The sequence below is a fragment of the Triticum dicoccoides genome, chromosome 4B (assembly GCF_002162155.2).
Source record: "Triticum dicoccoides isolate Atlit2015 ecotype Zavitan chromosome 4B, WEW_v2.0, whole genome shotgun sequence".
NCBI classification, from domain to species: domain Eukaryota; kingdom Viridiplantae; phylum Streptophyta; class Magnoliopsida; order Poales; family Poaceae; genus Triticum; species Triticum dicoccoides.
The window spans coordinates 109,803,969-109,830,629 of record NC_041387.1 but is presented as its reverse complement, the minus strand read 5'-3'; the positions used below and the strand labels follow the sequence as shown (position 1 = coordinate 109,830,629).

Below are 26,661 nucleotides of genomic sequence, written 5' to 3'. Positions count from 1 at the left end.
TGCAGCTGCGCCCCCCCGCTGCCTCACCTCCGCTCGCAGCCCTCCACCGTTCGCTGCCCCCACCGCGGCTGCGCTCTGCCTCGCCGGCGCCGCGCCGCTGGCCGTGCCCGAGGCCAGCTCCCGGGTTCCCCCGATCGGGCGCCCGCAGCGCCCAGCGCCCCTGCCCTTTCGGGTTGCGCCCGTAACCTGCACACCCGCAAAGGCCCCTGGGGCCTATGACAAGTGGGCCCCTGCCCAGAACGTTTTATTAAAAAAAGGAATTAAAATTAATAATAATAAAAATAATTAATTAATTAATTAATTAAGGAATTAATTAAGTTAATTAATCATAATTAGATTAATCAAATTAACTAATTAGTCTAATTAAACTGTGATTAGTTTAGCTAAAACCTGATTAGCCTAAACAGGGTATGACAGGTGGGCCCCGCTGGACCCACACGTCAATTTGACCAGTCAACGCCCGTGTTGACTGCTGACGTCATGCTGACGTCATGATGACGTCAGCAAACACTGTTTTGGATAAGGTTGCATTTAAATGAATAAATAAAATTAGAAAATGATTTAAATCTTTAGAAAATCATATCTTTTAATCCGTAACTCGGATGAAAATACTTTCTACATGAAAGTTGCTCTAACGACGAGACGAACCCGGATACGCAGCCCGTTCGTCCACCACACACCTCTAACATACCAAACACGCAACTTTCCCCCTCCGGTTCATCTGTCCGAAAACGCGAAACCCCGGGAATACTTTCCCGGATGTTTTCCCCCTTCGTCGGTATCACCTACTACCGCGATTGGGCACACCTAGCATCGTTACTTGTCATGTCATGCATCGATATGCATTTGTTTGCATTGTATTCATTGTTTCTTCCCCCTCTTCTCTCCGGTAGACTACGAGACCGACGCTGCTGCTGCCCAGTTCGACTACGGAGTTGACGACCCCTCCTTCTTGCCAGAGCAACCAGGCAAGCCCCCCCTTTGATCACCAGATATCGCCTACTCTTCTCTATACTGCTTGCATTAGAGTAGTGTAGCATGTTACTGCTTTCCGTTAATCCTATTCTGATGCATAGCCTGTCATTGCTGCTACAGTCATTGATACCTTACCCGCAATCCTAAATGCTTAGTATAGGATGCTAGTGTCCATCAGTGACCCTACACTCTTGTCCGTCTGTCATGCTATACTACTGGGCTGTGATCACTTCGGGAGGTGATCACGGGCATATACTATATACTTTACACTGTTACATTACCTGTGATACTGTTCGGAGTTGGGGGTTGAAGGGGCAGGTGGCTCCATCCCGGTAGAGGTGGGCCTGGGTTCCCGACGGCCCCCGACTGTTACTTTGTGGCGGAGCGGCAGGGCAGGTTGAGACCGCCTAGGAGAGAGGTGGGCCTGGCCCTGTTCGGCATTCGCGGATACTTAACACGCTTAACGAGATCTTGGTATTTGATCTGAGTCTGGCTACTGGCCTATACGCACTAACCATCTACGCGGGAGTAGTTATGGGTATCCCGGCGTCGTGGTATCAGCCGAAGCCTTCTTAACGTCAGCGACTGAGTGGCGGCGCCGGGTTGGACTGCGTTAATGCAACTTCCTTTGTAATGGAGGTTGCTAGGTCTGCTCACCGGCCGCGTACGCAACGTGCAGGTGTGCAATGGGCGATGGGCCCAGACCCCTGCGTGCATAGGATTTAGACCGGCGTGCTGACCTCTCTGTTGTGCCTAGGTGGGGCTGCGACGTGTTGATCTTCCGAGGCCGGGCATGACCCAGGAAAGTGTGTCCGGCCAAATGGGATCAAGCGTGTTGGGTTATGTGGTGCACCCCTGCAGGGAAGTTAATCTATTCGAATAGCCGTGATCTTCGGTAACAGGACGACTTGGAGTTGTACCTTGACCTTATGACAACTAGAACCGGATACTTAATAAAACACACCCTTCCAAGTTCCACAGACAACCCGGTGATCGCTTTTCTACAGGGCGACGAGGAGAGGATCGCCGGGTAGGATTATGCTATGCGATGCTACCTGGAGATGCGCTTGGAGATGCTACCTGGATATGCTACTTGGAGATGCTACTTGGAGGACTTCAATCTACTCTCTTCTACATGCTGCAAGACGGAGGCTGCCAGAAGCGTAGTCTTCGACAGGATTAGCTATCCCCCTCTTATTCTGGCATTCTGCAGTTCAGTCCACTGATATGGCCTCCTTAAACATATACCCATGCATATGTAGTGTAGTTCCTTGCTTGCGAGTACTTTGGATGAGTACTCACAGTTGCTTTCTCCCCCCTTTTCCCCCTTCCTTTCGTTCTGGTTGTCGCAACCAGATACTGGAGTCCAGGAGCCAGGCGCCACCGTCGACGACGACCCCTACTACACCGGAGGTGCCTACTACTACGTGCAGCCCGCTGACGACGACCAGGAGTAGTTTAGGAGGATCCCAGGCAGGAGGCCTGCGCCTCTTTCGATCTGTATCCCAGTTTGTGCTAGCCTTCTTAAGGCAAACTTGTTTAACTTATGTCTGTACTCAGATATTGTTGCTTCCGCTGACTCGTCTATGATCGAGCACTTGTATTCGAGCCCTCGAGGCCCCTGGCTTGTATTATGATGCTTGTATGACTTATTTTATTTTTAGAGTTGTGTTGTGATATCTTCCCGTGAGTCCCTGATCTTGATCGTACACATTTGCGTGCATGATTAGTGTACGATTGAATCGGGGGCGTCACAGCCAGCCCCGCCAAAATAGGATCGCCAAAAAATTGGCAAAGGTTTTCGCCGCCCCGATCTCGCCAACGCGTGGGTGGAAAATCTGAACGGGCCGACCGAAAAATTGTCGTGGTTGCGATTCATCGGCGCCGATCCACACGAAGGCCGCGGTAGCAGTCAACGACTGAAAATTTGGCAAGGCAAGCGGCGGCTGCAATCCAAATAGGATTGAAAACCCATGTTCTTGCATGCTCGCTTGTTGAAGGTGTTGATTGAGAGATCAACTTCGGGGGCAATAGCCATTGGTCTGGTATCCAGTTGGACCAGCCGAAATCACCGCTTAGGCGATTCCTTATATAAGGTGTTGTCTTGTAGTGTGATTCCTTATTGAAGGTGTTGCCTTGCAGCGTTGCACCCACTGTCAGCTACTTGTTTAGTCTCCTTTTTGAAACAAAAGAACCCTGCAAATGTAACCCCGATTCTGTCGTAATCCCTTCTGATATTTTTTTTAGACAAAAAATCCCTTCTAGTGTTGGTCAGCACAACTGTCATCTATATTAATACATGACGTGACACTGAGAAGAGTTCAACACTTCCACATCGATCTCTATCTTCCTACAGACTACATACAAATTTAGGGTGGGTTTGGACTTAGAGCATCTACAATCAGAGTTGCCAAATCCAGACCTCTATACATGCGCGAATGCGCCCGAACGCGCCTGCGAACAGCGCCCAGTCGGCAGTCAAATGACCTCATTTGCAACCATAACCCCTACTTTCAAAACATCGAATACATGCAAACACATGCACATTGATCATCGCGGACAAACAATGGGTGGTGCACACAAAAACAGATTATTCGTGCTTAAAAATACCAATCGAAACATAGTCCGAACACAAAAAATGTTCATAATGCATACTTGAAACTAAAAAAGAAAAGTTCAGTGATATCCAAATGTGGATCCATATATACTCCACAAGATCATTGAGAAGTTGCATATGCGCATGTTGATCTTGAAGTTTTCGATGTCTCTCTAAAAGGTTGGCAATGTACTCCGGTGTACTTGAACATCGGGCTTCTCAAAATCATGTGTGTCAGATTGCCTCTTCACCCTCATCCTTGACAATCATGTTGTGCAAGATTATGCAACATGTCATGAGCTGCCAAAGTGTCTCCGGTTTCCAAATCACTGCAACTCCATGTACAATACCCCAACGGGCTTGGAGTACTCTGAATGCCCTCTCCACGCCCTTCCTAGCACCTTCTTGTGCATGTGCAAATAGACATTATTTATTACCATGAGGATCTGATATCGTCTTCACGAAAGCCGCCCATTGAGGATAGAATGTCATCGGCAAGGTAGTACCCCATGTTGTAGTTGTAGTCATTGACGGTGTAGTTGCACGGCCGAGGTCCCCCATCACAAAGCCTCTTGAACAAAGGAGATCGTTGGAGCACATTGATGTCATTGTTAGAACCAGGCGTGCCAAAAAAAGTATGCCAAATCCATAAGTCCTTTGATGCCACTGCTTCAAGTATGATGATGGCTTATTTGACATGACCTTGGTACTTCCCACACAAGGCAGTTCTTCCATTGTCCGTGCATGCAATCAACTAAACCGAGTATACATGAGAATCCTCTTAATGCTCCAATTGCCTTTTCTATGTACTTCATAGTTGCCTCTCTCGGGTACTCTGCTCCAAGCATCTTCACCATAGTGTGTGCAAATTGCACTGTGGTGATCAAGACCATGGTCTCTCCCATCCGGATATCAATATCAGTGGCATGTGTAGCCTTACCATAATCAAGCATCCTAAGAGCAGCCGTGCGTTTCTGCAGAGGGGGGAAATAAAGTTTTTCGTAACAATCCTTCCCTGGCTTGAAGTCATCATCAGGCTTCTCCACAACAGTCACGATGCGCAAGAACAAATCTCTGCTCATCCGGAAGCGACATTGAAAGAAACCTTCATGGTATGTTGGCTCCATTGTGAAGTAGTCTATGTACAGAAGTCTTGCGCTAGCAATCCTATCCCGGTGAATAACTCTTCGGCCCTTCATGGAACCCTTGAAGTTCAGTACGTGCTCCTCTGCCTTCTTCATTTCCTCTTGGATGCCCGTCACCATCATCATTTCAGCATCTTCGTCGTTCGATCCCGACGAATCGTTGAACTCATTGAATATGATTTTGTCAAGGTCTGTGTTTCAATAGCTTTCATTCGACGAATTCATCGGTGACATACAAATGACCAAAAGAATGAAAAAACTACTCGAACATTTCATCGAACACATAGACTGCAAGGTGTATATCCGAAGGAGTTAGACGTACCGGGGCGGCGGTCGTTGGCAGGACGGCCGGCGGCATTGTGGGTTGGGACATCCCATGACGAAGGTATGATGGCGACGGACCAACAACGACGGCGAAACAACAATGGCGATTGTGCAGACGAGAAAGAGAAGACAAGAGAAACATGCAGGTTAGGCAAGGAGGGGTTTCTTCAAGCAAATTGGAGTGGGCCTTGCGGCGGTCATGTCCAGCATCCCCATATCCGCCCTACGTATGAACTGGGTATGGGGATTGCTGGTCAGCCCGGACGTTTGGGTTAGATTTGCCCCAGTGTGGACGTTTGGGAAGGATATGGGGATGCTCTCATTATGCCCCACAATTCAAGAAGAAAAAGACTTGTACATCCCGTGCTGTCAAACACGCCAGACAATATTCAGAAAACCACGCTGGGTGTTCAGCGAGCAACCTGATGCCATAACAAATTAAAATGGTGGAGCCTACTTATTTCAAGAACAAATCACTGACAGAAACATGTGGGACAGAAGAGTGCACCTTTTACACGACAGAAACATTCTTGATACTTTTTCCACGAGTCAATATGACAGCTTATACAGAGTACAGTAAGGCTACAACGAGAGAATTCTCAGGCGAAGATATCAGCACATATGATTGCTACGGCAAGGGCGGTGATAAATTACAGTTCGGATGTCATCCGTTAAGGGAAAAAAAGGAGGGAAAACTTCTTTTCCGGGTGAGAAATAACACCAAACACTGACACCGACCATGCCCAGTGCAGGCAGATTCTAATCTTTTAACTCTATCTTTCGGTAAGATAACCGAGGCAGGTAGCCCAGTACCATAGTTGCATAATACACAGGGAACCAACTACTATTGCAACATACAGCCGCGAGCTCAGATGCTTGCCATCGCCTATGATTCCTTTCCATGGCACCCTTGGTGCGAAAGCACCAATGCTTGGACACAAGAGAGCAAGCAATTGACGCTCCATAAGCAATGAGCCCAGTGAGGTCAGCTGCATCAACATCATATTGAACTTGTATTTCCAATCAATCTATTGAGAGGGTTTCCAGTCATACTGAAGATTATTGAAGCTATTTGCAGCTCTAAGTCCACCCAACAGCTGATTTCCTATGTCATGCTGTTGCTGATGCTGCTGGTGCTGGTGCTGGTTCTGCTGCTGCTGCTGCTGGCCCAACTGTGATAGGTCATGTGCACTGTGATGCATCCCCATCCCCATCCTGCCATTTATTGCCATCCCACTGTTTGCCATTGCATTGTTTGCCATTGCCATTCTCAGTCCACTAGCTGCACTATTTGAACCAAATCCACCCATGGCCCCAAATCCCATTCCTCCCACTCCTGAGTGATTTGTGACCGCATTACCAACTAAGCAGTTAACCCCATTAATACCAGGGGCAAGTCCGTTTGGTCTCTTCATGTCATTTGCTCCATGGCCAACACCATTCATTTGTGATGACATCATCTCTTGCAAGATTCTCTGAACCGAGCTTTGGGAATCACTTGGCTCAGGTTCCTGAGCCCGAGTTGCAGGTGGCTGCATTGGAGGCAAGTTTGATGATGATACTGCTGGGGAACTGAGTTGGTTTGTGTTCTGAGGGGCGGGCATCATGTTATTATTGGATGATGTGGGCACCTGGGAAGAGAAAGAGGGAGACGGATTTGACTGCAATGAACTTGTAGAGTTCACCTTGGGAATTACGCCATCATCTCCACTGTTATACAGACCATTTACAGTGCCCATTGGATGATCTTGTCTAGAATTCACTGAACCTTGGAGGAGCCCAACAACAGATGGCGAGGGTGCAGATGTAGAGGGTGCACACGTCAAAGAATTATTTGATGTCACGTCTGCATTGGCAGAGGCAGAAGCCTGCACACCAGCCATAGGAGCAGAATTTTGGCCACTCTGGTTTGAACTCTGGGGAACAGATTGCTGCTCTTCAGGCTGTTGCTGCTGTGGTTGAAGAGGGTTAATACCTGATGGACTCCTCCGAGGAAAGTTATGAAGGCTATCTGAAATAGAAATAACAGCAAGTGTTACATGTGGACAAACACACATAAATTAGCAAATAGAAGGCCATAATACGACGAGAAATCACAGGCTGCTGAATGGCATACCAACATGCTACTGTGTTTTGTGTGACTAGGTACTAAATCAGCAGGAACCAGGCACAGGCAACTCAGTTCCCCAGCCATTCCCATGAGGATCAGGGGCAGGCACCAACGGTCTAGGAGTACTTAGAAGTTGTTTCCTACCGGAGATGCAATGTTAACTATATAGTTTATGGTAATCAGGTGATTACAGTTTCCTTCCTACGGAAGTGGTTGGAAAACTTGAAATCACCGGCCACGTCATGCCTTGCAAAGAGCATCCATGGGACCTGCATGGGAGGTGTTTGGTTGGTGACCTGGATAGCCTGGCTCAGGTGCTTGAGGAGTTTGAGCACCTTGAGTGCGGCAGCTGCAGCCTGGGAGCTAATACTGACCTAACAAAGGCAGATGGGAGAGATGAGCAATGGCAGCAAGCTGTGTGCCGCCACCACATCAAAGCTCTGTCATTGTCGGGCCTGCCTTTGCCGCATACGAGCTCCAGCACTCATCAAGAGGCTGCGATGAGAGACCATCCGGCTATCAAGAGGCTGGCCCACCACTGATGCCTATCACTGCAGATTTGGGATTTCTTCATGCCGCATGTTGATGTAGTTGGGGATATTTTATTCGTTATGCTCAGCGAGTTATGGGTCAATAGGATGTTTATGAGCCATTAGAGTTGGTATTGTGGATTAATTGGGCAGATTAAAGGGTCCAAAGGCAGGGGATAGAGCACTCGATCTCTCTCGTCCCTGACATGGAAGAGAGGCTCCGAGTCTTGAGAAGTTTTGCTATCTTACTGATTGATCCAACATTCACAATGCCAGCTCGCTTTGTCAGACAGCCTACTGTACTAGACTCCTTGATCAACCAAACTGGACTTTAACTCAAAACTGGATGCATGCGGATAGACTAACCAACTCGAACTCTTATCTGTATATAATATATATCTAGCATGGTGGTCCCTATGAATTAGGTGGACCTGCTAGTACCCTACAAGACTCTTAACTTCCTAACATCTCAACTCCTAATGACTGTCCTATACATTCCTTAATTGCTTGGTTTTGTGCAGCTGGCTTACCAACCACAATTCTTCTGCACATATAATGATGTGATCGGCATAAAGCCCGCCATGTTTGTTACCGCTCAGTACTCTTTCATGCCCAGGTCACCAAAACAAACACTTATACCCCAGGCCAATCCAGTTAATGGGTCAAGGCAAAATAATCAACATCACAGGCTGAAGCCAGGCACCACTCTTTCCCAGGCATACCAATGTAGCCTTTTATAGTGATGGATGGAATAACGGCAGCATGAAACGATAGTTACAGTGATTTCTCACCAAAACCGAATGCTCACCTACCTTATAACTACCCTAAGGTACTCCCTCCGCATTTTTGACACTAGATTTTTGACACTAGTGTCAAAAATGATCTCGCATTTTGAGACGGAGGGAGTATTTAAGAGGCATGCCTACACGTGTAGAAAATGTACCGCAAGGAAACTTGACTAAATAAATAATGGTAATTAAAAATAGAGCCCAAATAACACTAATTCAGGTGTTGTGAGTGCAGAGTGGTATGCGGGAGTTTGCGCCATCCTGATGATATGAGATAGAGATAAATCAACAAACTAAAATGATTAAGATGTCATACTGATTGGTCCAGATCCAGTCTGCCTGCTATAGTCAATCAGATCTTTCATGCAGTTTACCACCTCCGCAATCTGAGAGTATCAACATTTTGCATGAAAACAATAGGAGCTTATGGTCAGAAAAAGGTGCATACTTATGAAACAATTTAGAAAATATAACACGTGAATGGAAACTACATCAGGTTAGAGTGTACCTGAAGGCAGCGGACATATCTTTTTGTATATCCTAAATCGTTTACCAAAGGCACCTCCAAGGCTTTAGCCAGTTGGCGCGCACATGCAACAAACCTAATTGTACAAGATTGCAATATAAGTATATAGCATGAACTTGAAAAGTACAATGAAAATTGATGGAGTTGGTGAAAGGTAATAGTTACTCAAAGAAACAGTCAGCAAGGAAAGTAAGAACAAGTGTTCTGTTATACAGCATGAACTTGAAAAGTACAATGGAAATTGATGGAGTTGGTAAAAGGTAATAGTTACCCAAAGAAACAGTCAGCAAGGAAGGTAAGAACAATGTGGTTTAGGTGCTACCAATCACATTGTTAAACATCACAATTTTTATCAGTGATGAGTTATAACAACAGAAGCAAAAGATACCAAGCAAGTAAGGTCAAGACAGGGCAAGCACCTGCGCGTATAAGGTTATATTTGCTTACGGACATTTTATGCTTCTAGAACAACAAGAACCTTGCACGTAATATCAGTCCGGTTTTCTGGCTAAACTATCAGTCCGGTTTCAGTAATACAGCATAATATCCAGTACCTTGCACGTACTCCAAGTTGTCCACTTACCTAAAATGAGATTTTCTTTTCATGGCAACTGGATGCTTCTCAATCCGTTCTACATTCCAACAATCCTCGTTATTTTCAACTAGAATCCCATTTTCAATGCATTAATAACCAAGTACAATTAAGATCTGGCCCGTTACAGGTTATAAAGATATACGTGAAAAGAGCATGCCTACCAGAACTGGGCATTGACCAGTTGGCTAGCTTGAGCAGGCTGAACCCACCGACCAGCGTTCGAGGTTCAGCCTCCGCTGGTTGATCCGAGTTTTGTTTAGACGTTACCTTTTTAGGGAATAAATGCACAACCAATGAGCATAAGTAAAGTAATGGCCATGCCCTGACAGCATAAGCCCTTCGGTGAGTTGGTTGGTGCATGATGTTGCATTTGATGTAATGAGTTCAAAACTCAACATGCCCATTTTATTATTAAGAAGGGTGGTGCTTATGAAATTAAAGTAAGCATGTGCTTGCAATTCCAGCACCTTCTGGAATGGTGCCTGAACTGAATTTGTCACTTAACGGAACGTCACCATATCTAATCTATATATAGGGCTGAAGATGAGCCTAAGCTTGAATAAGATGCATGTATTACCCTAAGAGCTTAACTTTTAAGAGGGTTGGTCGGTGTATGAAACTTAACTATAACCGATGGCCCAAAGGATGGCAAAACCTTCGAAGCTCAATGCCACGGGTATTCATGGGCCAAACGACAGACTATTCAGTAGGAAACTAAAAGGATAGCAACTAACTAAAAGGAAATATCTAATATAGAAACAAATCATTATAATCTCTAACGTGGTGTTTCTAGTTTTCTACATTATGGCCTGATTTATTGCTGCTGTGTCAGACGGGCCCAGGTGCTTGAGATCTCATCATTGAGCTGTGGTGGTGGTCATGGTTTAAACCCTAGGTAACCCCTCCATCGCATCAAGCAAGAGAATGCACATATTTAGAAAGTTCTTCTTGACAAATGAAAATGAAATCTAATATAGAAAATAATCATAATGATCAATTATTCGGTTCCTAAAATATGCGATTTTTAGCCAGATGAAGCCCGTGTACACATGATAAGGGTTATTGTAGCACCTAGCTATAGCATGTAGGTTTGCAGTAGTCGTCCTACCTTTCAAACACTTGGATCATGGGTGCTCATCACCAAGGCTGAGGTGAATTACTAACTCCTTTACTTTTGCAAAGCTCATCGGGCACACTTAATTAGTCATGTGCCTATTTGGCAAGAGGAACTTATTTGATAACTTCTGTAAGCCCTTAGGACCTGAGACAAGCTTGCACACAGCACTAGCATTTTCATCCTGTTTTGCTTAAAACAGTAAATCCAGTTGGTTTGGTTTGATCATAAAGGGTGATATGCTAAAAACCAAGTCAACTATGGCAGTCAAACAATACTGAGTGGCTCAGAGGAGTTACCACATGTATACATCTTGTGTTATGGGCTAAAAAGTAAAGAGGTACCCCAGTCCGTGCATAGCATGGGTATTAATAGGCCATGAGCAATTAGGAATCACGTATGTTTGGTATACATAAGTTAAGAGGGAAAATTAAGCAATGAAATAAATGGAAGTCCTCTATGCCTCTGAGACACTCTTCAACGTCAGGGACAAGCAATGCTGCGGGATTGTTGAGACCAAGTGCCTTATGCCCGTCTTCAGACCTTAACCCTACCCACATTATCTTGTTTTGGACTAAGGTCCGCATTATCTTGGCTCTCACCTTGCCATGACGGCCAATGCATCTAAAACAACTCACTGTGGAAACTAGCTCCACCGAACAAATGGCTCCTTTACAGGGAAGGCAGATGATAAATTTTAACAGAACAGACACGTATACATGAAGAAAAGAAGTGGACAAACCATTAACGAAAATATAATAGATAGCACCAGCATCAGCTTGGCTAAACCAAATGACAGGAAAATATGTAAATTTGAATTCAGGAAAGAACTTTAGATGAAAAATATTAAGCACATCAGAGCCGATCTCCTTACGAGTTGCAATTATTCTGCATGTCCTGGGTCGTTAAACTCGTTGAACTTTGAGCAGCAGCCTGGTATTTTTGTACAACCGTGCCAAGCTGACTAACCTGAATTAAACACCACAGTGCAAAAATATATCAGATGCTCAATCCAAATTGAATATAAATAACAAGATCCATGACCTGCGAGTAAAACTATGTCTATACGATAAAAAAAATTATACCTGAGGTATTATTGATCTCCGCGGAATCAGTTCCTCATGACGCCTAGCACAAAACTCCCAAGATGCAATCTTCAATTGAAGGAAATGGTACAGGATTGTGCAATATATGTTAGTCCAAAAGGCACCACTTATTCAAGAATAGTATCATAAAAAGAACCGATATAGTGACAGGAAGAAGAACAAAGTACAAAACTGAATAACAATACCTTGAGGTCTGGATTAAAAACTATCCTTAGATGCCCTTCACGTACCACGCGCAATTGATCAAAGACACTTTCCTGGATTGCTTTTGCATAATCCAAAATAATCTGTCCAGATGCATTCTGGGATTCGCGTGGCATATCAATATACAATAGTTCTTCCAATGTACCACTCGCATATTTGATTTGGCATAGCCGCGGTAAGACCTCTACTGTTGTCTCTGTAAAGATAAGAAGAACATAAGATCAAACCAGAAACACGAGCAAGAGAGGAGGATGCACAAAATTAAATGATGCTTACCAAAGCCCCGGCCAGGCTTTCGATTGCATATTTCGCAGTGCCAGACATCCTGGAGGTGCAAACCCATAAGGAAAGTTATAAATGAGAATTTAAAAGGCAAATTATACTCAAAACACCTATGTGTTACTCCAAATTCTCTAAGGCTATGACTAACTAATAGAACTGAATTTACTTGAATAAATCAAATATAGGAGAAAGAAGAGAAAGAGATGCATATTCCTTTTAGCAGTCGGAGCAAGACACCACCTGAGGGAAAACTCCAGTAGTTTGACGACCACTTCCATAGAGAGATACACACCACCTCTTTTTAGCAGTTGGAGCAAAATACTCATTGACAAAGTTTCTCCAGTACTCTATATTGTTATCCTGCATCAAAAGGAATGGGTAAATGCCCTAAGTTGTAAGCACATGCCTTTTGCTTGGAGCACAAAATTACTTGTTTGAAACAAACAAACAGACAAACAAAATCTTTTACCTGTGGTCTGTTCTGTTGATGATACATGTAATGGGTCAATCTTTTTGCACAGGTACCTGGCTCATAAGGAGCCAGCTTTCCTGGGGTTCTCATGTTTAGACTCTGTTGACGAAGTAACTGCTGCTGCTGCTGCTGCTGCTGTTGTTGCTGCTGCTGCTGTTGCTGTTGTAATTGGTTTCTCTGTAAAGGCAGATTCTTTAGAATCTGTTGGTGTTGCTGCTGATGCTGCTGCTGCATATGTAAAAGACGCTGCTGTTGCAAGAGGTTCAGTTGGGCAGCCGCAGCAGCTTGAGGGTTCTGCTTCGTGAGTTGCAACAAGTGGTGATGGTGCTGCTGTTGTTGCTGCTGTTGCTGCAAGAATGCTGATGGGTCCGAACTCGACTGCTCCATCTTGACTGCGCCCAAACCCCTCAACCCTTGCAACTGCTGCGACTCAAATTTTACATTTCCAACATTGCGCATCATCTGGGCTGGGCCATTCTGGTCAGGCAGTCCCATCTGCTGTTCTAATTTGACTCCACCAATGCTGCCACCATTCTCCAACTTCACTGCAGCCTGCGGCTGCGACTGCTGTGACGGCAACTGCTGCTGGTTGTAAGACATCGGCAGTTGATGTTGTTGATGTTGTTGCTCTTGCTGGTGCTGCAAATCCCGCACATCCATCTGCTGCTGCTGCTGCTGCAGGATATCTGAACCTAGGTGATTGCCCAAACTAACCTGCGAGGAGGAGGATGGAAACGACATAGGATCGGATCCTCCAGTGCCAGTAAAATCACCAGCGCCATCAAGCCCCCCTCTCTGCTGAAGGGTATTCATCGGAAGCCCACCGTTTGGCATTTGTCCTGGACTTGGAACAGGGCTCCCGTTTCCAAACGATGACCGGTTGAGCAGGGAGGAGACATTAGAGGTTGCTCCCAGCAAGCCATTTCCACCAAACTGAGACCTTGGGGAGACAAGAGATGAGAACGGGGACTGCGACTGCAGCATGCCGCCACCCCCACCCATTCCCTGTTGGCCACCACTGAGCAGGCTAGAACTTGTCCGGAGAAGTGAGGCACCGCCTCCTGGCTGCCCAGGCCCCATTGGGTTCGGCGGCCCTGACGATACCATCGTTGCAGGCAATGGGAGAGCTACGAACTCAGCAGAAACTACTCCCAAGATCGAGCGCGTCACCACTCACCTCGCCATCCTTTCAGCACGGAACGGCCGCAAGATCCGCCAAAATTGGGCAGGAACAAGGCAGCAAACCCTGAAAACAACCAGAGACTACAGCTTTAGGACACAAGCATTGGATCTAGAGTAGTATCTCCAGCACAAATCTACTGAACACCAACCCACACCACCCAAAATCAACCATAGAAACAACATAAACGAGCATCCAAAGCAAACTTGTACTCCTCAAATCCGCCACGACGAAAGCAAAAAAAACAGCACCAAATCCAACCCCACAAAAAAAAAACGAGCAAGGCACCAGACAGGAGCAGAATTAAGCAACCCCCAACTCCCAGACTAGATCGCAGCGTCCCGAGCCCAAACACGCAAAATGAGAAAACAATTAAGGAGCAGCAGCATCAACAGCGACCTCGTCACCGAAAACCCACGGAGCGAAACACGCCGGAACCCGACGCCACTCACCGGCGCAACCAGCCAGCAGAATCCAGTCCGCCCCGAATCCGGCGATCCAGAGCTCGAACCCGCGCCAAATCGCGCGGCGAGGCCCGCAGGGACGCGCCGTCGGCCGTGCACTGCCGCGAGGAGCAGCACTGCCACCACCACCGCCGCCGCCGCGACGGATAAGCTCCGCTCCGGCTAGGGTTTAGGCCGCCCCCGCTGCGCTGCCGCTCGAAGGGAGATAACAGCGGGATAAAAAAATTCAGTTCGTTAAAAAAATCTTTCCCTCTCGTTCCTGTGTGCGAGCGACGGGATTTGGGTCTGTGGACTGGAGGAGGGAGGGAGGAGGCGGAGCGAGGAGGAGAGAGAAAGCCAGACGAAACAGGAGAGAGAGAGAGGAGGCGGAAGTAGAAAATTCTGAGGCTTTGTCCTTGCGGACGTCAAAATTCCCATTCGATTTGATTAAGATCCGGGGGCCGCGACCTCGAGGATTCCATGCTCCGGTCGCCGAAGCGTGGGGCCAGCGCCGCGGGGGCCCCGCGGGGTGGTGAGAGGGTGGGTGGGTGGGTGCGGTGGAGCTGGGTCTGATTAGGATGGTGTTTTCCTTTCTGTTTGGGTGTTTTGTTTTCGGTTTTGGTTGTGTGATGCGCTGCTGAGGTTAAAAGAAGTCAATGGAGCGCGTGCTCCGTGCCCATGCCATGGCCAACGGTGTGGCACTGCCCGGGGATATCCTCCTCTTGTCACGCACGTTGTGATGAAAACGCAGGTGGGGCTTTAGTAAACTCCGAGTCAGACTTTCTTTAGTATACCAGGTCGACTTTTTTCTAGTCTAGTCTAGTAAATAAAAGCATCTAAACAATGCAGATGTTTTTATAAGTAGTTGTCATTCATGTAAGAAAAAAAATATTGATGAGTTAAAAGGGACAGACTGATGGAACACATGAGGTTTATCACACATGAAGTTTAAGTTTTGTTCATCTTTTCGTTGCAGAAAAGATGGATGTCTTATGTGATGTGTTCCTAAAATTAGTGTTAGTTTCTACAATGTTCTAAATGTTAGTTTGAACATTTCGCGCAGAAAAGATACTTTCAGTTGCACCATTTGTCTTTAGGTAACGTGTGTTTCTTAAATTAGCATCAGTTTCTATGACGTTCAAAAATTACGAAAATTTCAAGCGTGGAAAAAGAAGGTTTTAGTTGCACCATGATGTATGTTTCTTAAATTAGTATTAGTTTCTACAATGTTCAAATTAATATGAACATTCCGCATATAGAAAAGGTGCTTTTAGTTGCTCCATTTGTCTTTACATGACGTGCATTCCTTAGATTAGTATTAGTTTTAGCAACGTTCAAAATTAATACAAAAAATCCACGCGCAAAAATGATGCTTTAGTTGCTTCATTTGTCTTGCGTGGCGTGTGTATTTTAAATTATTATTAGTTTTCATGGCGTTCAAAACTAATACATACATTTCACATGCAGAAAAAGATGCTTTTAGTTGCTCCATTTGTCTTGCCCTTGCGTTGTCCACATGGGTGCCATCGCCACAGACGCACAGTGAACCTTCCCCAACCCCTCTCTCCCTCATCGTCGTCGGTCGGTGGTCGGAACCGCCACAGCAAAGCCCGCACAACAGTGGACAGTGGCGGGAGCTCCTGTTGTCGCGCGTCTTTCCCCTCCCGTTGGCTCGCGGATATCTCATCACCTTCACCTTGTTCGCTCGGCACCGACACGCCCTGGATCCGCACGGCTACGGTGCTCCCCCGTGCTCATCACCCGGTACTGGTCCCCCTCACGTGCTCGTGCTCTGCTTTGGCCAACGGGGTCCGGCCTTCTTACCCCTGCGGCATTGTTCTCCAGCACCACCGCCTCCTGGGCCTTGCACTAGTGTCATGTGTCCATCGGGCTGATATCCGGATATGGCCATGCTGGTGGTGGCCCTCGCATGCCTAGTGTTCCCTATTCTGCTCCAGCCAACTCCACGTCATCGGGTATATATGGTGGACTAGCCAGGTGGGCTGTGTCTATCTCTCGTAAGCCAACCCAACTTGTGACAACCCATGATGTGAGCAGACGAGCCCCCTTCCCAGATTCGGAGGTGCCACACTACTACGAAATCGAAAATAATTTATCGACCAAAGCATATCATCACTAACGTGCTTGCGGCCCATCAATGGTTTCGAGTCAGTGATGACCAGTCAATGGTGTGGTATAAAAGTGACAGGCCAGCTGATCAATGTTGACTATCTCAAGGGCAAGTATATGAGCAACGGAAAGTAAAACATGCAACTTGCAAGAAAGTAAAGGGATGGGATTGGAGTGTGCAAACGCAATTGGAGACACGGAGATTTTTGGCGTGGTTCCGATAGGTGGTGCTATCGTACATCCATGTTGATGGAGACTTCAACCCATGAAGGGTAACGGTTGCGCGAGTCCACGGAGGGCTCCACCCACGAAGGGTCCACGAAGAAGCAACCTTGTCTATCCCACCATGGCCATCGCCCACGAAGGGCTTGCCTCGCTTGGGTAGATCTTCACGAAGTAGGCGATCTCCTTGCCCTTACAAACTCCTTGGTTCAACTCCACAATCTTGACGGAGGCTCCCAAGTGACACCTAACCAATCTAGGAGACACCACTCTCCAAAAGGTAATAGATGGTGTGTTCATGATGAACTCCTTGCTCTTGTGCTTAAATGATAGTCTCCCCAACACTCAACTCTCTCACACATATTTGGCTATGGTGGAAAGATGATTTGAGTGGAAAGCAACTTGGGGAAGGCTAGAGATCAAGATTCTTGTGGTTGGATTGGAATATCTTGGTCTCAACACATGAGTAGGTGGTTCTCTCTCAGAAAATGAGTAGTGAAAGTGTAGGCACATTCTGATGGCTCTCTCTCGAATGAAGAAGGGGGTGGAGGGGTATATATAGCCTCCACACAAAATCTAGTCGTTACACACAATTTCCCAAACTCGGTGGGACCAAATAGTGAAACTCAGTCAGACTGATATGGTTCAGAATGTGAACGTTAGAGTTTTCGGTGGGACCGACAAGGTCAACTCGGTGAGACTGATGTGTTAGGGCTAGGGCAAAACCTCATCTCGGTGAGACCAATTGCGTGAACTCGGTGAGACCGGTTTCAGCAATAAGCAAACAAAGACTTGGTCAAGCAAACTCGGTGGGACCGACTGCACATTTCGGTGAGACCAAAATAACTACAATAGGTAACAGAGAGTTTGCAAGGCCATCTCGGTGAGACCGAGATCCCATCGGTGAGACCAAACTGATTAGGGTTTCTGGCGGTGGCTATGTCAAGTGAGCTCGGTGGTGCCGGATGGATCAAATCAGTGGGGCCGAGTTTGACTTTTAGGTTTAGGACATATTTTGATGAGACCAAAATGACTGCAATAGGTAACAGAGAGTTTGCAAGGCCATCTCGGTGAGACCGAAAAAACTGCAATAGGTAACAGAGAGTTTGCAAGGCCATCTCGGTGAGACCGAGATCCCATCGGTGAGACCAAACTGATTAGGGTTTCTGGCAGTGGCTATGTCAAGTGAACTCGGTGGCGCCGGATGGATCAAATCAGTGGGGCCGAGTTTGACTTTTATGTTTAGGACATATGTGGAAATGAGAAAGTGGTTGAGGGCTTTGGAGCATATCACTAAGCATTTTGAGCAAGCAAGCCATTAAGCAACACCTCATCCCCTTTTAATAGTATTGGCTTTTCCTATGGACTCAATGTGATCTTGGATCACTAAAATGAAAATGTAGAGTCTTGAGCTTTTGTCAATATGTGTCCTTAGCATTTTGAAGGGGTTCCACATCCTCTTGTCATGCCACTCCAATGTTGAACTTATCTGAAATATACTAGGTCGAAGTATTAGTCCAACAAGAAATATGCTGACATTAATTACAAAAATCACCCAGAGAGCACGTGTGCTTTCAATGTCCCCCTTTTTGGTAATTGGTGACAACATACATCTACCTCGTGGTCTTGAGCTAACTTTGGAAGAGATGAACCTGAGAAAACAAGGTTAGATAACAAAGGATCATCTACTAAACAGAGCAAGAACGAGAAACCACAAGAGTACCAAGACTGGGATGGCATGTAGTGAGTGAGTACTTAGTACTCTAGATGGATATTGACATGTCCCCAAGGATAAAGATATGCAATGAATTCCAAAGATTTTCTTCCATTAGATGTCTTTATCCCCCTGAATTTGACATTGGATAATGGGAGAAGATAGGGTAATAGAAAATCAGAGAAAATGAAAAACAAATGAACATTAGAGCAAAAAGCACAGAGAAATATCTTCTACTAACATGTCTTTCCCCTCTTAAAGACATGTGGCTTCTCTCCTCTTTGTTTACCAAGCATATGGGAGGATTAAGAAGTGTTTCTCTCCCATAGGGTCTCTCTCCCTTTGATGTGATTAAGCTTTGATGTGATCTCTCTCTCCCCCTTTGACATCAATTTCCAAGAAGGGATCTTCTGGAGTATAAGTCAAATAGGTTTGGTCCTTGAGTCACATGACAAAGCAGCATGTAGAATGTGATGCAGGTAGAGGATAAGAATCATCGAGTGGAGCTGGATTCGAAATGCAGGATGCAAATGGCAAAATGTTTCCACAGTAGTGAAATCGGTAACACCGAGTCCTTTTCTTCGGTGACTCCGAGTTGTTTCGGTCTGGCCGAAAAGAAAGAATCGGTGAGGCTGAGTTCAATACAGAGAAGGATTTTGTCATCTCAACTCACTTTGGCAACTAGGATCTCACAAAGATTTGCAGGGAATTAACTAAAGGATTTGCAATGAATTAAATACAGGGAATGTAGAAAATAAAAGAGAAGAAACCTAGATGAAGTTTTTATTTTTGAAAGGGGAAACAAACATGCAAGAGACAAATGCAAGATCACTGAGAAACACTAGAGAACTTCAGCTAGAATTGGTCGACGACAAAGTCACCTATGTTAGAGTATATTGACTTAGGAGTCAAGTGAAGACACTTGATCATAGGTCATACTCATCGTTTAAGCTCAAAATGGGGTTGCCATTTTTCGTTTAAGCATTTTGATGTATTCTCATCTTGTTGAGTTGATTTGACCCATGTCTTGGGGTAAAGCTTCTCTAAGATGGAATGACATACCATAGTGGTGGTGTTGATCTTGATCATGTATTTGAACTTGTGTAGGATGCTCAAGGTTGATGTAGTTCATCAAGAGTTGGAAGCACCGCTTGTAGTCTGAGTTCATCTTCCTACATGGGTTAGTTTTGCAAGGAAGAGCACTTTTGTATCCAAAATGACAATCATGAAGTTTGATAGCAAATGAAATTTGATACGTAGAGATTGTTAAAAGGATATATAGAAAGGATTCATGCTTCCTTGTTTTCAACCACCATATTGTAGAGACTTGGAGATGTAGAGATTTCTTAGAATGTGATTGAGTTGCAATCTCATAGAATCGAGCTTATCCAAGTACCTACAAGGGTTAGATGGCATGCAAGAGTACAAGTATATCCCATAAATATGATCATCATCATAAGAGAAATATCAAAGATTAGTCATATAAAGGCTCATGCCTTGCATGCATCCAAACGGAGTTTCTACTCCAAGTTTGAGGCATCAATGATGTTCAATTCACCTCTCAAACAGCAAAATACTTTCTCATCAAGTGGTTTGGTGAATATATCCGCCAATTGCTTATCGGTACAAACGTGCTTAAGATTGATATCTCCCTTAACAACATGGTCTCGAATGAAATGATGTCGAACTTCAATATGCTTAGTTCGAGAATGTTGCACGGGATTATGAGCAATCTTAATAGCACTTTCATTTTCACAAAGCAATGGAACATGTTTCACATATATCCCATAATCTTTAAGAGTATGGGTCATCCAAAGTAATTGAGAATAACATGAACTGGCGGCAATGTATTCCGCTCCGGCGGTGGATAAGGATACCGAGTTTTGTTTCTTGGAGGACCAAGACACGAGAGATCTACCAAGAAATTGACAAGTACCCAAAGTGGACTTTCTATCAACCTTGTTACCGGCATAGTCCGAATCGGAGTAGCCAGCAAGATCAAAAGAGGACCTCTTAGGATACCAAATGCCAATGTTTGGTGTGTGATTTAAGTATCTCACTATCCTTTTCACGACCTTAAGATGACATTCTTTGGGGTCCGCTTGATATCGTGCACACATGCACACACTTAGCATAATATCGGGACGTGAGGCACATAGATATAACAATGAACCAATCATAGAACGGTAAACCTTTTGGTCAACCGGTTCGCCATCCTTTGTCAAGTCAAGATGTCCACTAGTAGGCATGTGAGTACTCATACCTTTGCATTCTTGCATGTTGAACTTCTTGAATAAGTCCTTGGTGTACTTTGTTTGAGAAACAAATGTACCCTCCTTAGTTTGCTTAATTTGCAAACCAAGAAAGTGAAGGAAATATGCCCTAGAAGCAATAATAAAGTTATTATTTATTTCCTTATTTATTTCCTCATATCATGATAAATGTTTATTATTCATGCTAGAATTGTATTAATCGGAAACATAATACATGTGTGAATACATAGACAAACATAATGTCACTAGTGTGCCTCTACTTGACTAGCTCATTAATCAAAGATGGTTATGTTTCCTAACCATAGACATGTGTTGTCATTTGATTAACGAGATCACATCATTAGGAGAATGATGTGATTGACTTGACCCATTCCGTTAGCCTAGCACTTGATCATTTAGTATGTTGCTATTGCTTTCTTCATGACTTATACAAAGTTCCTACAACTATGAGATTATGCAACTCCCGTTTACCGAAGGAACACTTTGTGTGCTACCAAACGTCACAACGTAACTGGGTGATTATAAAGGAGCTCTACAGGTGTCTCCAAAAGTACATGTTGAGTTGGCGTATTTCGAGATTAGGTTTTGTCACTCCGATTGTCGGAGAGGTATCTCTGGGCCCTCTCGGTAATGCACATCACTATAAGCCTTGCAAGCAATGTAACTAATGAGTTAGTTACGGAATGATGCATTACGTAATGAGTAAAGAGACTTGCCGGTAACGAGATTGAACTAGGTATTGGATACCGATGATTGAATCTCGGGCAAGTAACATACCGATGACAAACGGAACAACACTCTCCCCTCTCGTTGCTATGCATCACCATGATCCTTGCGTGTGCGTAGGAAAATTCTGAAATTACTACGTTCCCTAACAGTGGCATCCGAGCCAGGTTCTTATGCGTTGATGTTATATGCACGAGTAGAACACAAGTGAGTTGTGGGTGATACAAGTCATACTGCTTACCAGCATGTCATACTTTGGTTCAGCGGTATTGTTGGATGAAGCGGCCCAGACCGACATTACGCGTATGCTTACGCGAGACTGGTTTTACCGCCGTGCTTTGCACACAGGTGACTAGCGGGTGTCTGTTTCTCCAACTTTAGTTGAACCGAGTGTGGCTACGCCCGGTCCTTGCGAAGGTTAAAACAGCACTAACTTGACGAACTATCGTTGTGGTTTTGATGCGTAGGTTAGAACGGTTCTTGCTCAGCCCGTAGCAGCCACGTAAAATTAGCAACAACAAAGTAGAGGACGTCTAACTTGTTTTTGCAGGGCATGTTGTGATGTGATATGGTCAAGACGTGATGCTATATTTTATTGTATGAGATGATCATGTTTTGTAACCGAATTTATCGGCAACTGGCAGGAGCCATATGGTTGTCCCTTTATTGTATGAAATGCAAATGCCTTGTAATTGCTTTACTTTATCACTAAGCGGTAGCGATAGTCGTAGAAGAAATAGATGGCGTAACGACAACGATGCTACGATGGAGATCAAGGTGTCGCGCCGGTGACGATGGTGATCACGACGGTGCTTTGGAGATGGAGATCACAAGCACAAGATGATGATGGCCATATCATATCACTTATATTGATTGCATGTGATTTTTATCCTTTATGCATCTTATCTTGCTTTGATTGATGGTAGCATTTTAAGATGATCTCTCACTAAATTATCAAGAAGTGTTCTCCCTGAGTATGCACCGTTGCTAAAGTTCTTCGTGCTGAGACACCACGTGATGATCGGGTGTGATAGGCTCTACGTTCAAATACAACGGGTGCAAAACAGTTGCACACGCGGAATACTCAGGTTAAACTTGACGAGCCTAGCATATACAGATATGGCCTCGGAACACGGAGACCGAAAGGTCGAACGTGAATCATATAGTAGATATGATCAACATAGTGATGTTCACCATTGAAACTACTCCATCTCACGTGATGATCGGACATGGTTTAGTTGATTTGGATCACGTGGTCACTTAGATGACTAGAGAGATGTCTGTCTAAGTGGGAGTTCTTAAGTAATATGATTAATTAAACTTAAATTTATCATGAACTTAGTACCTGATAGTATTTTGCTTGTCTATGTTTGTTGTAGATAGATGGCTCGTGCTGTTGTTCCGTTAAATTTTAATGCGTTCCTTGAGAAAGCTAAGTTGAAAGATGATGGTAGCAATTACACGGACTGGGTCCGTAACCTGAGGATTATCCTCATTGCTGCACAGAAGAATTACGTCCTGGAAGCACCGCTGGGTGCCAGGCCTGCTGCAGATGCAACTGACGATGTTAAGAACGTCTGGCAAAGCAAAGCCGATGACTACTCGATAGTTCAGTGTGCCATGCTTTACGGCTTGGAACCGGGTCTTCAATGACGTTTTGAACGTCATTGAGCATATGAGATGTTCCAGGAGTTGAAGTTAATATTTCAAGCAAATGCCCGGATTGAGAGATATGAAGTCTCCAATAAGTTCTACAGCTGTAAGATGGAGGAGAATAGTTCTGTCAGTGAACACATACTCAAAATGTCTGGGTATAATAATCACTTGATTCAACTGGGAGTTAATCTTCCTGATGATAGTGTCGACAGAATTCTTCAATCACTGCCACCAAGCTACAAGAGCTTCGGGATGAACTATAATATGCAAGGGATGGACAAGTCTATTCCCGAGCTCTTCGCAATGCTAAAGGCTGCGAAGGTAGAAATCAAGAAGGAGCATCAAGTGTTGATGGTCAATAAGACCACCAGTTTCAAGAAAAGGGGTAAAGGGAAGAAGAAGGGGAACTTCAAGAAGAACAGCAAACAAGTTGCTGCTCAAGAGAAGAAACCCAAGTCTAGACCTAAGCCTGAGACTGAGTGCTTCTACTGCAAGCAGACTGGACACTGGAAGTGGAACTGCTCCAAGTATTTGGCGGATAAGAAGGATGGCAAAGTGAACAAAGGTATATGTGATATACATGTTATTGATGTGTACCTTACTAATGCTCGCAGTAGCACCTGGGTATTTGATACTGGTTCTGTTGCTAATATTTGCAACTCAAAATAGGGACTACGGATTAAGCGAAGATTGGCTAAGGACGAGGTGACGATGCGCATGGGAAATGGTTCCAAAGTCGATGTGATCGCGGTCGGCACGCTACCTCTACATCTACCATCGGGATTAGTGTTAGACCTAAATAATTGTTATTTGGTGCCAGCGTTGAGCATGAACATTATATCTGGATCTTGTTTGATGCGAGACGGTTATTCATTTAAATCAGAGAATAATGATTTTTCTATTTATATGAGTAATATCTTTTATGGTCATGCACCCTTGAAGAGTGGTCTATTTTTATTAAATATCGATAGCAGTGATACACATATTCATGATGTTGAAGCCAAAAGATGCAGAGTTGATAATGATAGTGCAACTTATTTGTGGCACTGCCGTTTAGGTCATATCGGTATAAAACGCATGAAGAAACTCCATACTGATGGACTTTTGGAATCACTTGATTATGAATCACTTGGTACTTGCGAACCGTGCCTCATGGGCAAGATCACTAAAACGCCGTTCTCCGGAACTATGGAGCGAGCAACTGATTTGTTGGAAATCATACATACTGATGTATGTGGTCCAATGAATATTGAGGCTCGCGGCGGGTATCGTTATTTTCTCACCTTCACAGATGATTTGAGCAGATATGGGTATATATACTTGATGAAACACAAGTCTGAAACATTTGAAAAGTTCAAAGAATTTCAGAGTGAAGTGGAAAATCATCGTAACAAGAAAATAAAATTTCTACGATCTGATCGTGGAGGAGAATATTTGAGTTACGAGTTTGGTTTACATTTGAAACAATGCAAAATAGTTTCGCAACTCACGCCACCCGGAACACCACAACGAAATGGTGTGTTTGAACCTCGTAATCGTACTTTACTGGATATGGTGCGATCTATGATGTCTCTTACTGATTTACCGCTATCATTTTGGGGTTATGCTTTAGAGACGGCCGCATTCACGTTAAATAGGGCACCATCAAAATCCGTTGAGACGACGCCTTATGAACTGTGGTTTGGCAAGAAACCAAAGTTGTCGTTTCTTAAAGTTTGGGGCTGCGATGCTTATGTGAAGAAACTTCAACCAGATAAGCTCGAACCCAAATCGGAGAAATGTGTCTTCATAGGATACCCAAAAGAGACTATTGGGTACACCTTCTATCACAGATCTGAGGGCAAGATTTTCGTTGCTAAATTCAGATCCTTTCTAGAGAAGGAGTTTCTCTCAAAAGAAGTGAGTGGGAGGAAAGTAGAACTTGATGAGGTAACTGTACCTGCTCCCTTATTGGAAAGTAGTTCATCACAAGAACCGGTTCCTGTGACAACTATACCAATTAGTGAGGAAGCTAATGATACTGATCATGATACTTCAGATCAAGTTTCTACTGAACCTCGTAGGTCTAGCAGAGTAAGATCCGCACTAGAGTGGTACGGTAATCCTATTCTGTAAGTCATGTTACTTGACCATGGCGAACCTACGAACTATGAGGAAACGATGATGAGCCCAGATTCCGCAAAATGGCTTGAAGCCATGAAATCTGAGATAGGATCCATGTATGAGAACAAAGTATGGACTTTGATTGACTTGCCCGATGATCGACAAGCCATTGAGAATAAATGGATCTTCAAGAAGAAGACTGACACTGATGGTAATGTAACTGTCTACAAAGCTAGACTTGTTGCAAAAGGTTTTCGACAAGTTCAAGGGGTTGACTATGATGAGACTTTCTCACCCGTAGCGATGCTTAAGTCTGTCCGAATCATGTTAGCAATTGCTGCATTTTATGATTATGAAATTTGGCAAATGGATGTCAAAACTGCATTCCTGAATGGATTTCTGGAAGAAGAGTTGTATATGATGCAACCGGAAGGTTTTGTCGATCCAAAAGGTGCTAACAAAGTGTGCAAGCTCCAGCGATCCATTTATGGACTGGTGCAAGCATCTCGGAGTTGGAATAAACGCTTTGATAGTGTGATCAAAGCATATGGATTTATACAGACTTTTGGAGAAGCCTGTATTTACAAGAAAGTGAGTGGGAGCTCTGTAGCATTTTTGATATTATATGTAGATGACATATTGTTAATTGGAAATGATATAGAATTTCTGGATAGCATAAAGGGATACTTGAATAAAAGTTTTTCAATGAAATACCTCGGTGAAGCTGCTTACATATTGGGCATCAAGATCTATAGAGATAGATCAAGACGCTTAATTGGACTTTCACAAAGCACATACCTTGATAAAGTTTTGAAAAAGTTCAAAATGGATTAGGCAAAGAAAGGGTTCTTTCCTGTATTACAAGGTGTGAAGTTGAGTCAGACTCAATGCCCGACCACCGCAGAAGATAGAGAGAAAATGAAAGATGTTCCCAATGCTTCAGCCATAGGCTCTATCATGTATGCAATGCTGTGTACCTATAACACCCTCGATGCGGCTATAGCTCCCACGTGTCGAGGCACGACTTAGAGGCATAACCGCATTGAAAGCAATGTCACAAGTTAGGCAATCATTACAACATCCCATGTAATATATAATAAAAGGGGAAGATAACATAGTTGGCTTACACTCGCCACGTCACATCAGAGTACATAAATAACATCCATCAAACAAACACTCATGGCCCGACTACGGCGCCAAAATAGAAAAGAACCCAACATGCGACAAGGTCCTGAATCGATAACCCCAACTAGGCACCACTACTGATCATCCGGAAAAGACACGTAGTAACGCTGAGAGTCCTCGTCGAACTCCCACTTGAGCTCGTACTCGTCACCTGGAGCGGAATCACCTGGACCTGCATCTGGAGTTGTAGTATCTGTGAGCCACAGGGACTCAGCAATCTCACACCCACGCGATCAAAACTATTTAAGCTCATAGGAATGGA

General features: G+C 44.6%; 1 protein-coding gene across 2 annotated transcripts; it reads right to left on the bottom strand.

The window, feature by feature from the left end:
- Window positions 1-5,530: 5,530 nt before the first annotated feature.
- Window positions 5,531-14,777, bottom strand: LOC119295332 (transcriptional corepressor SEUSS-like). 2 transcript variants are annotated; one of them, XM_037573737.1, is made up of 10 exons: window positions 14,347-14,777; window positions 12,765-14,013; window positions 12,536-12,655; window positions 12,290-12,338; window positions 11,995-12,209; window positions 11,789-11,857; window positions 11,578-11,672; window positions 8,977-9,070; window positions 8,785-8,854; window positions 5,531-7,051 (listed from the first exon to the last, which is right to left on the bottom strand). In XM_037573737.1, the coding sequence occupies exons 2-10, from the start codon at window positions 13,872-13,874 to the stop codon at window positions 6,069-6,071; spliced, it is 2,805 nt and encodes a 934-aa protein (XP_037429634.1). In that variant the 5' UTR covers window positions 13,875-14,013; window positions 14,347-14,777; the 3' UTR covers window positions 5,531-6,068. The 2 variants fall into 2 exon arrangements, with proteins under 2 accessions (XP_037429634.1, XP_037429633.1); XM_037573736.1 differs by having other exon boundaries at window positions 14,400-14,777.
- Between the last annotated feature and the right edge of the window lie 11,884 nt (window positions 14,778-26,661).